Source organism: Bubalus bubalis, chromosome 16 (genome assembly GCF_019923935.1).
Source record: "Bubalus bubalis isolate 160015118507 breed Murrah chromosome 16, NDDB_SH_1, whole genome shotgun sequence".
Classification (NCBI taxonomy): Eukaryota; Metazoa; Chordata; class Mammalia; order Artiodactyla; family Bovidae; genus Bubalus; species Bubalus bubalis.
The window spans coordinates 40,386,933-40,398,082 of record NC_059172.1 but is presented as its reverse complement, the minus strand read 5'-3'; the positions used below and the strand labels follow the sequence as shown (position 1 = coordinate 40,398,082).

General features: G+C 49.8%; 1 protein-coding gene across 1 annotated transcript; it reads left to right on the top strand.

Moving 5' to 3' along the window:
- Window positions 1-1,892: 1,892 nt before the first annotated feature.
- LOC102405143 (NADH-cytochrome b5 reductase 2) lies at window positions 1,893-10,002 on the top strand. Its single transcript, XM_044929470.2, has 8 exons — window positions 1,893-2,171; window positions 2,415-2,487; window positions 4,727-4,833; window positions 5,105-5,234; window positions 5,762-5,845; window positions 6,537-6,622; window positions 7,728-7,827; window positions 8,715-10,002. The coding sequence occupies exons 1-8, from the start codon at window positions 2,103-2,105 to the stop codon at window positions 8,885-8,887; spliced, it is 822 nt and encodes a 273-aa protein (XP_044785405.2). The 5' UTR covers window positions 1,893-2,102; the 3' UTR covers window positions 8,888-10,002.
- The last annotated feature ends 1,148 nt before the right edge of the window (window positions 10,003-11,150 follow it).

The window sequence follows — 11,150 nt, the reverse complement described above, 5'->3', positions numbered from 1 at the left end:
CTCAGCTCCGCCCTGGAAGCCCCTGGATTGGGGTCCTGGGGACAGGGCTGGAGCAGAGCTGGAATCCCGCGAGAAACTTCGGAACCCTGGCCCTCTGGGTGGGGGCGACGGAGGGGCCCATCGCCTGTCCTGGGTGCCCGTTTCCAGGCCTAGCTCCAGTCCCCGAAGTCCTCCCCGCCTCCCAGACAGCGCCCCTTCGACATGTTCAGCGGCTGGTTCCGGGTGGGTTCCCAGCAGCGGGGGACCTGGCGGGAAGCAGCCAGAGGAGCCAGGGCAGGAACCGGGCAGAGTCCCCCGGACTCCGCAAGCCTTGAGGAGCCGGGAGACGGTGTCAATCCGGCCGGCCTGTGTGGGGCCGGCACTGGGCGGGGCGGAGCCTGAGAAGGCCCAGTGTGGGGCGGTGATCTCCCAGCATGAGAAGAGAGCTGGGAGGACCTTTCCCAAATCCACCCGCTGGCGGGCCTCTGGCTGGAGGGGTGGCAGGGTTGAGAGCGGATGCGGGAACCCCGCGGAGTCCCTGGCAGGTGAGTGCCAAGGCCTCACTGGCCTGCCTCGAAGGGTGTGGGTGTATCCTGGATGCTAAGGTAATCTAGTATCCCAAATCAGCTGTTAAGGAATTCAGTTGGGGCCCTCGCTTGGTGGCAGGGAGAGTGCCTCTTCCACTCGGATTTGCGTAGGCGAGTATAAGGCACAAGCTTGATTCAGTGGCCAAAGAATGGAGAAAACGGAACTAAGTTCACAGATCAACTCCTTGCCCACCTGGCAGTATGTATTTAAAGAGTAACAAGGATAAAATGCATTAGTCTATGGGGAAGGGGCAGGGCTTTTTATGAGGGAGTGGGGTGCTGCCCCCTTTTTATCCATTTTTGGTCCTTAATGTCTGGTCCTGGCTACCAATGCTGTTCTGTGCTTAGTCGCTCAGTCATGTCCTACTCTTTGCGACCCCATGGACTATAGTCCACTAGGCTCCTCTGTCCATGGGGATTCTCCAGGAAAGAGTACTGGAGTGGGTTGCCATGCAGTCCTCCAGGGGAACTTCCCAACCCAGGAATCAAACCCAGTCTCTCGCATTGCAGGCAGATTCTTTACTCTTTGAGCCACCAGGGAAGCCCTAGAATACTGGAGTGGGCAGCCTATCCCTTCTCCAGGGGATCTTCCTGACCCAGGAATCAAACAGTGATCTCCTCACTGCAGGTGGATTCTTTACCAGCTGAGCTACCAGGGAAGCCCAGCTACTAATAGGTGTGTCTTTTATGCTCATATAGTAAAATGAGGACTCAGGGTCTGCTGGAGGTCAGATTCATTGCCATTGTGGTCTCAACTGGTTCCATCTGTTGTTTTTTTTTTTTTTTCTTTTTTCCTTTTGTGTGTGCATATAACTTCCTTTATCTCTGAACTCTTCAACTTAAAGATTTATGTCCACTCCTGCTAAGGGTGGGTGGGGTGGGAGTTGGCAGGTTGTGAGCAAGGACACTCTTGCTAAGGGTGGGAGTTGGTGGATTCTGAGCAAAGACCTGGAGCAGCTCTGGCACCAGGGGTACTCACCCCACCCCTACCTCTGCCTTAGCCAGACATGGAAGGAGGGAGTAGGGGAGGGGAGCCCTATACCTCTTAGATGTCAACAGCTAATCCCCCCTCTTTAGCTCTGTCCCTGAGGATTGAGGCCTTCATTCCAAATTGTGTATTAGAAGCACCCCCTCCACCTCAAGGGAGAGACTTCCAGGGCTTGCACCCTAGACTGTAGCCAAGATAGAGACAGATGGGCTTGAAAGGTCTGGTGACATTAGCACTTCTGGGCCGTCTGGCTGGGAGTTTAGAACCTCCCAGCTGGCCCCTCCCCACACTCCAGGTCCACCCGAGGCTCAGCCTGCCTTCCGTTCTGGTACCTTTACCTCTGCCTAGCTTCTTTCAGGCACAGTCCAGCTTTCACACGTGCCTTTGGTGTGGCAAGGATTCCGCCGTGCCTGAGGGCTGTCCTGCCCATGGCAGGCAGGACCTGAGGGGCCTGCTCACACTGTGTCCAGGAGGACCCGTCCCTGCTCTTCGCTGTCACTGTTATTGGGATCACTGTGCTCCTGTTTGCCCTGAAGAGCAAGAACGTGATGAAGAGTCGTCACATCACCTTACAGAACTCTGATACCAAGTACCCGCTGCCTTTGATTGAGAAAGAGGTGATGGGGCAGCCCTCCCCCTCTGCTGTCAGGGATGGGGGTGGGGTGATGCAAGAGGAAGACAAGGTGTGGGGCCTGTGGTGGCTGGGGAGGCCAGGGCAGTGGGGTGGGCCCTTGTGGCCTCTGGTTTGCTCCCCAGAGCACACATGTCTGTGTATGCGTGTGGAGAGCTCCTTTCTCAGGCATCTGAGCTGCCCAGCAAGACTTCCAGAAAGCTGACAGAGCCTGTCTCTACTTGATCAGCAAATCAGCCACAACACTCGGAGGTTCCGCTTTGGACTGCCCTCCCTGGACCATGCCTTAGGGCTTCCTGTAGGTGAGTGGGGTTTTGTCAGCACCGGGAGCACTCTGCTCCCATCAGAAACTCGGCTGAGGTGCAGAGGTTACCCTGCTACCTTGCTTGAGCCACATAAGCTCAGAGAGGTGGGGAGATGGGCTTGGGGGCAGTCCATTCCCTTTCTCATTGCTCCATTTGGGCTGACACAAAACTGATACTGTAATAAGCATTGAAAAGAAGCACCTCTAGAGTCAGAATGTCTAAGATCCCATTGTCAGCTCCTTGCTGGGCAACTGTAGGCAAGTCCCTCACCTCTCTGAGCCTCTGTCTATAAAATGGGGTTTCCCAGGCCTGTCTGCTACTGGTGGTATTGTGAGAAGTGATGGATGGATGTGAAATTCAAACTGTAAAGTGCTGTGCAGTTGGGAGGGATGGGAGGAATTGATGTTCCCCTACTGTAGGGAGAAAGGCCCTGAATGTTTGGAGAGGCAGGAGGAAACTGGTGTCCTCCCCCACCCCACTACATGGATTCTCAGCAGGGGCTTCAGACCCATGCACACACAGAGGTACCTATTGTGGGTACGAGCCTGAACAGTCCTAGAGTTCCAAGTTAATGCCATTTCTAATCTGTACCACCAGGCTTCCCAGGTGGCACAGTGGTAAAGAAGCCACCTGCCAATGCAGGAGATACAGGTTTGATCTCTGGGTCAGGAAGATCCCTTGGAGTAGGAAATGGCAACCCACTCCAGTATTCTTGCCTGGAAAATTCCATGGACAGAGGAGCTTGGCAGGCTACAGTCCATAGGGTCACACAGAATTGGACATGACCGAGCAACTGAGCACAGCAACGCCAATCTGTACCACCACCAGATAGCTGAGTCAGTCTTAGTCTCTGCCAGGCCCAGAGCCTGAAACTTTGTACAAACTGCTAGTGCTGTTTGCCTTCCTGGTGGAGGTCCTCATCCAGAGCCTGCTTGTCCTGTGAGCAGGGGACAGATGTTGACGTCACCTCTTCAAGTGAGGAAATGACCCACGAGGCAGCCAGCCTGGCCCCTGAGCCTCCTTGCTGCTTCCTCTCTTCTTCTTCAGCCCTAAGAGCTGAGTGTCAGCTTGCTTTCCAGCCCTCTGCCTGGCCTCTGAGGCCAGTCCTATTGGCAAGAAAACTAAAGAATGAAAACCTTTGAGAAGTAGAATTTCTTAGAAACTGCCGTGACCCACTGTCCTCAGCCCTGGTGTGGGCAGTGCACAGTTAGTGGGAAAAGTAGTTTAGAGGCTTCTGGGAGAGTCAGCTATGAAGACTCAGAGTGCTCATGCGTCCCAGCTCTGCTGAAATGAAGCTGGTTAGAGATGGGGACTTGGGACCAGTTGTGCAGACCCATTTTCTCTGAGGTTGCTGCCACACCAGGCCCAGGTTGTCTGCATCTGAAAGAGCCTTTCTGAGGTTTCCAGCATCAAATGAGTTTTCAGCAGGAAGCTGCTGCAGGTGTTTATTCCTGGGTATCCCTGGTGTCCAACCAGGCCATAGCCAGAGACATTGAGCCTGTCCTTTTTAAAATTTTATTGAAGTAAAGTTGATTTACAATGTTCTGTTAATTTCAAAGTGACAGTTTTATATCATCTTCTTCTTCATGTTCTTTCGCATGATGGTTTATCAGTGAAACTCACAACTACACTATGACGGAGTCAGGGCAGGTGTATGGGGTGAAGTTGTTCCGGGTTGCACATGTGGTGATGAGGGCAGGCCTAGGATCCAGGCATCCTGGACTTGGACTCCTTCCCTTCTTGGTCCTCCTCCCATGCACTCTGCCACACTATGTACCCCCTCACCCCTCGAAGCTCAACCCTTTAGAGCAGGAGTCCCCAGCCATGATCAGGTACTGGTCCGTGGCCTGTTAGGACCCGGGCTGCACAGCAGGAGGTGAGCGGTAGGCCAGCGAGTGGCGCTTTATCTATATTTACAGCTGCTCCCCATCACTCACACTACTGCCTGAGCTCCGCCTCCTGTCAGATCAGCAGCAGCATTAGATTCCCATAGGAGCCCAAATCCTAGCCCTAAAGTCATGGTGGAACATCCTGAGATTGCCATGAAATGGAAATAAAGTGCAGAATAAACATAATGTGCTCGAATCCTCCCCAGACCACTCTCCTTCCCTGGTCTGTGGAAAATTTGTCTTCCACAAAACCGGTCCCTGGTCCCTGAGGCCGCCGCTTTAGAGAAACCCTTGGTCCTGTTTAGGCTGGCCCTGCTCAGTCTTAACATTTGGTGTCTTTTCTGTAGGTAACTATGTTCATCTCTTGGCCGAAATTGATGGGGTTCTGGTGGTCAGGGCTTACACACCTGTGTCCAGTGATGACGACCTAGGCTTTGTGGACTTAATCATCAAGGTAAAGGATGCCGGCCACGTCCAGCTGCCTCGCTGTCACAAGCCTGTTCAGGGTAGTGGGTGGAGAAGGGGTGCATGCCTGGACAGGGCTCCCTGGCAGTGCATTTAACAGTGAAGCTGTTTCCTAGGGAAGTCTTCAGGGGTTGCTCAGAGCAACCATGAGCACAGTGGATTTGCTCCTCACAGTTTCTGGTAGCAAATATATTCCTGAGTTGTATGTGGCTGCGGTCTCAAGTCTAAAGGTGTGAAAACTGTGCTGCTTTATTTTTCAGATCTACTTCAAAAATGTACATCCTAATCACCCAGAAGGGGGGAAGATGACTCAGTACTTGGAGAACATGAAAATTGGGGACACCATCCTTTTTCAAGGGCCATCTGGGTGCCTGTTCTATCATGGGTCAGGTACTGGGAGCTTCACACTAGGCCTCCAGCTGGGAGGAATATCCCCACTCTTGTTGCATCATTCTAGAAAACTCCTAAGATTTGAGTAACATGCTCTTGTCCTTGAAGTCTTCATACATTCATTCACATACCCACTTTATGAGAGTATAAGGTTCATGAAGGTGAGGCGGTGATTTGGTATTTCCTCATCACTGTATCTCCAGCACAATGCCTGATACACAAAAGGCACTTGGCTATGGCTGAAAAAATGGATAAAGGGTTGACGGATGGAAGGAATGCACACTCATCCACTTACTCACACACTCGTCACTTACTCATTCACTAGCATGGGTGAGAGCGCTCTGTGAGGCTCCATGTTAACTTCAGCGTGCCTTCCTCCTTCCTCAGGAGAAAAGATAGAGTTATTCCCCAAGAATGCCCCAGCTCTATTCCCGCTTTGGGCCCTGGTGGGCCAGGGCTGGCTGAGGAGGCCCAAGATGATGTTTGTACAAGTTGTAGACATAAGAAGTACCCTCTTGTGATTTCAGGGAAGTTTGTATTCAAGCCATACAAAACGAGTGAGCCTGAAACTAAACTGGTGCGTCACCTGGGAATGATTGCTGGGGGCACAGGTAAGAGGGAGCTGGGGGCTTCATCCAGGGTGAACCCCGAGACCTCTCTCACTTTGGAGTCATGGTCCTGGAAGAGGCGATGGAAGAGATTCTTTCCCTGGCTGTTTGAAATGGGGATACAAAGTCAATGACCATTCTTGACTCTGACCCTGGATGCCCTGCTCCCCTTAACCAACATGGGGGCTACACCAGGGGCCCCTGGAGCTTCTAAGGTGAGTTTGGGGGGCAGGCTGGGCTGGTCCACACATGGGCTCCCAAGGGCTCCTGGATCCTATTCAAGCCTGATGCTCCCTATCCCTTGAAAATGAATGCCTGAAAGAGGAGAACAATCATGTAATGCGAACTACTACACGCCAGGCACCATAATGGGCATTTTTAAAAAAACTGCCACATTTACTTGTCATTGGTTCTGTCTTACAAACGAAGACACTAAAAAGCTCAGTGAGGGAGCTGGATGGAACATGCAGTCCAGTTTCAAAGCTGATATTGCCATGTGAAAATGAGAAGGGCTTTTGATGGACTATTGCATTAGAAGAGAAAACCAAGATGAAGGGTAGTTCTGCACTTTGAGTTTTGGGCACAGAAGTGAGAAAAGTAATTGAGATCAAGGCAACCTGTGAAGCTGCTGCAGAGCAGGGACTGTGGGCATCAGGGGGAGGGGAAGCCAGCCTGCCTGCTCTCTGTGTTCCAGGGATCACGCCCATGCTGCAGCTCATCCGCTGCATTGCCAGGAAGCCTAGTGACAAGACCGTGATGTCCCTCATCTTCGCCAACCAGGTCAGTTCTGCTGAGTCAGCCCTGAGCAGGGAAATAATGTCCCACTGTTTGCGGCCCCTCCCTGCTCACCGAGCTCATGCTGATCTGTGTCTGCAGCTGTGGAAGGGCTTACTGGGCTCAAGCAGGGCTGCTGGCAGCCAGAGAAACTGAGTCTAGGCCTGGTTTTCCTTTTTTGTTGTTGTTCATTTTTTTTAACTGTGTCTCCCCAACCAACCATAAGCACTAAGCTTTCCTTCTTTAATACATAGTTCTGTGCTTTTCCCCAATATAAAATCATAGATGCCTTTAGTGGAAATTTCGGGAAATACAGAAGCATATAAATAATTCACTTCATTTTCTTGTCTTTGTCCTATACGTGCTGTATAGTCACAATTAGTTTTTCATTTTTTTCCACTCAACATTACCTCACAGGCATTTTCTTCTCATTATTACTCTTTGTAAATATTTTTATCAGTCTATATCAAGTTGTACCATCATTTACTAAATCTTTTCCAGGCTATTCTCAGTTTTCATGGTTATAAATGATACAGTGGTGAATAACTGGGCCTAGGCTTGATCACAGTTGGATTATTTTTTTAAACAGAATCCTAGACGTGAGATTGTTAGGACAAGGATTGTGACGAGTTTTAAGGTCCAGGACTCGTGTGCAGCAAATCTCTGAGCCTGCAACAGATCTTCTGGCCTTGCTGACTCTCCCTAGTGGGGGCTACAGCCTCTGTCTTCCTCTGCGGTAGCTCTGCAGTGCTGTAGATTACATACAGTGTCATACCTCACTGCCTTAGCCCCTTGCATTCCCTGCAGGAAATCCCGGGTCCTTCGAGTTTGCCTTGCCTGGCACTCAGGGTGGGTGCAGGAGCTGGGCCGGGATGCCCAGTGCTCAGACACAGCCTTGCAGGTGGAGGGCAGTCACCCACCGCTTCCCTCCACCAGAGGGTGTTTGTTGTGCCGGAGCCTCAGCAGAACTTGTTGCCCCAGAGTCTGCAGGGAGCACTCAAGCTAGAACTGAAAGACTGGCACAGGAGTGTGCAGACCCACGTGCTTAGTGTGGGGGACAAGTAGGATGCCCTGGAGGAGCTCGGCTCATGCTGCCTTTTTTTTTTCCTAGACAGAGGAGGATATCTTGATGAGAAATGAGCTTGAAGAAGTTGCCAGAACTCATCCAACGCAGTTCAACCTGTGGTACACACTGGACAGGCCTCCTGTTGGTATGGTCCCCTTTTGTCCCCACCAGGGGTCAGCTCCAACCTTGGACCCAGCCAGGAGCCAGTCCCTGGGGTGGTTGATTGGTTGTGAGCTTGGTGGCTGAAACCTTGGGCTATGTCCCTACTGGGAATTTGAGGGAGAGACGATTTGGGCTGACTTGTTTGTAAGGGCAGGAGAGAGTAGGTGTCTGCATCTCAGCGGCACTCCACACACTGCCCTGTGACATCAGAGGGATCCCTGGGTCACGTTGAACACCCACTCCACACAGCATCCCACAGAGTCATCACTCACTGCATCCAGTATGGCCACTTACCCCTTCACCTGGCACCGTTCACCTCACCTAGGACAGCAGTCCTCACAAGTTGAACTGCAGACAGCGGCTGCAGCCCTAGCCAGCACCCAGCTGCCGCAGTGCACACCGCACCCCACAGAGCCCTCACACTGCTGGCAGGCTGCCTCTCCCACACAGCACTGTTATGCCTGCCTTGTCATAGAGCTCTCTGGCCAGCAGAGGGCGCCACCCAACTGAGCCGGCTCCCAAACACCACCGCGTCCTCTGCCGGGCACAGTTCCCGCTTTCTGCCTGGATTCACACTACACATGGGTGCATCTGTCTCACTGTGCTGTTCACCCTGTCAGTGCTTACAGCCGGCAGACACCAGCCAAGGACTCAGAATCCCAGCAGCGAGCCTGGGATCTGGTGTAAATACTTACGAGGGCTGCCTGGACCCACCCACATCCTCTACTCTCAAGTTTCTGCAGAAACCAGTAGCACAGATGTCTAAGCTTTGGCCAACAAAGCTCCCAGGCTTAAGGGAGGGAGGGTAGAAGGCCTGGGGTCAAGGATGCAAACTGGCTCCTCCAACAGTTTTTTTATGCTTAACCTCAGACTGGAAGTACAGCTCAGGCTTCATTACCAAGGACATGATCAAGGAGCACCTCCCTCCGCCTGGGAAGTCCACGCTCATCCTGGTGTGTGGTCCACTGCCCCTGATCCAGACAGCTGCGCACCCTAACCTGAAGAAACTGGGTTATACCAAGGACATGATTTTCACCTACTAAAGCCTCTCTTGCTCTTTCCAAATTTGCCCGGTCTTGTTCATGGTTCACAGTGAGCTCAACTTCACCACAGTAAACTGGGAAGTATCCAAAGACCCTTGTCATGGACCCTCGGGTGCGCTGGCACTCCTCTCTTTTGGTGTGGTTCAAGAGGCAGGAGATAAAGGGGCTTCTGGGGCCTCCTTGCCTGGTGAGGTTTGAAGGCACTCCCTTTCAGTATCTTTTCCCATAGTTTAGTGAGATAAAATTCAGTGCAAGGCAGATAGCCCATGAGTGAGGGTCTGAGGGTGACCGGCTGGACAGGTAGAAGGCCTTGGCTTGCTCCACATCTGAACTGGCATCTTGTGCCTTGGGAGGTCAGAACTGTCAAAAATGCTGGGGCAGAACTCCAGCAGAATCCAAGCGGGGTCACGTCAACTTGTGATCATTTCTCTTGACCCCCTTTTTTCTAGAGTGCAGTTTTTAAGGTAGACCTATTAGAGTGCTCAGGCGCCCTCCACGTGCACTCTTCCTTCTCTTGTAGGAGACCCTTGAAATGCAAACAGTGTTTAAAATACACATCAGGGCAGTAGTCAAGGTGGGCCCCGGGAATCCTAGATTCCTTGTACTCGGCACAACAAATGGAGGTAAGAGGTGCATCTTTGTTAGCGTCCTCTAAATGCGAAGTCCTATTCTGGAGTGCGGGGTGGGTTAGGGGTGGTTATTACAAATACCTGTGTATTAACTTTGTATCCTTCAACTTCACTGAATTCACTGATAAACTCCAGTAACTTTCTGGTCCTGCCTTTAGTACTTTCTATATATAGTCATCTGCAACAGTGAGTTTCAATTCTTTTTCAATTTGGATTCATTTCCTTTTTCTTTGATTGCTGCAGCTGGGACTTCCAAAACAGTTGGATAAAAAAGGTGAGAATGGATATCTTTGTTTTGTTCCTGATCTTTGAGGGAATGCTGTCAGCTTTTCACTGTTGAGTATGATGTTAGCTATACCTAGCCATGAAAAGCTATGTATAGCCTTTATTATGTTGATGTATATCCTTCTATGCCCACTTTCTGGAGAATTTTTATCAAATGGATGTTCAATTTTATCAAAAGCTTTTTGTGCATCTATTGAGATGATCCTGTGGTTTTTATTCTTCTGTTTGTGAATGTGGCGTATCACACTGATTGATTTGTAGATATTGAAAAAAATCTCTGCCGCCCTTGGATAGTTCCCACTTCATCATGGTGTACAATCCTTTTAACGTATTGTTATGAGTAGGTTTGCTAGTATTTTGCTGAGGACTTTTGCATCTATGCTCATCAGTGATAAGTGTTTTTAATTTTCTTTTTTGTTATAATTTTGTCTGATTTTCATTATCAGGATAACGGTTGCCTCATAGAATGAGTTCAGATGTGTTCCTTTCTCTCCAGTTTTTTGGAATAGTTTCAGAAGGGTGTTCTCTCTTCTCTAATGTTTGATAGAATTCATGTGACTTTTGTTTGTTGGGGGAGAGTTAAAGTTACTGATTCAAATTTCAGTACTGGTAATTGGTCTGTTCATATTTTCTTTCCTCCTGGTTCAGTCTTGAGAGATCATACCTCTCTAACTTTGTTCATTCCTTCCAGATTGTCCATTTTGTTGGTGCATAGTTGCTTGAAATAGCCTCTTGTAATCCTTTGCATTTCTGTGGTGTCAGTTGTAACTTTCATTTCTGACTTTACTGGTTTAGGCCTCTCTGTTTTTTCTTGATGAATCTTGGTAAAGGTTTAGCAATTTTTGTGTATCTTTTCAAAGAACCAGCTTTTAGTTTAATTGATATTTTCTATTTTTTTTGTAGTCTCTATTTCATTTATTCCTGCTCTCATCTTTATGCTCTCTTTCCTTCTGCTAACTTTGTGTTTTGTTCATTCTTCTTTCTTTAGCTGCTTTAGGTGTAAGGTTGTTTGAGAACTTTTGTTTCCTGAGGTAAGCCTGTATCACTATAAACTTCCCTCTTAAAACTGCGTTTGCTGCATCTCAGGGTTTTGGAACATTGTGTTTTCATATTTGTCTCTAGGTATTTACTTCCTCTTTGATTTCTTCAGTGATCCATTGGTTGTCTCTTTTAACAGTCTTTAAGTCTATTTCGTCTGTAAGTATTGCTACTCCAGCTTTCTTTTGATTTCCATTTGCATGGTATGTCTTTTCTCCTCCTCTCGCTTTCAGTCTGTAAGTGTCCCTAGATTTGAAAGGAACCTCTTGCAGGCAGCAAATACATGGATCATCTTTTTGTGTCCATTCAGC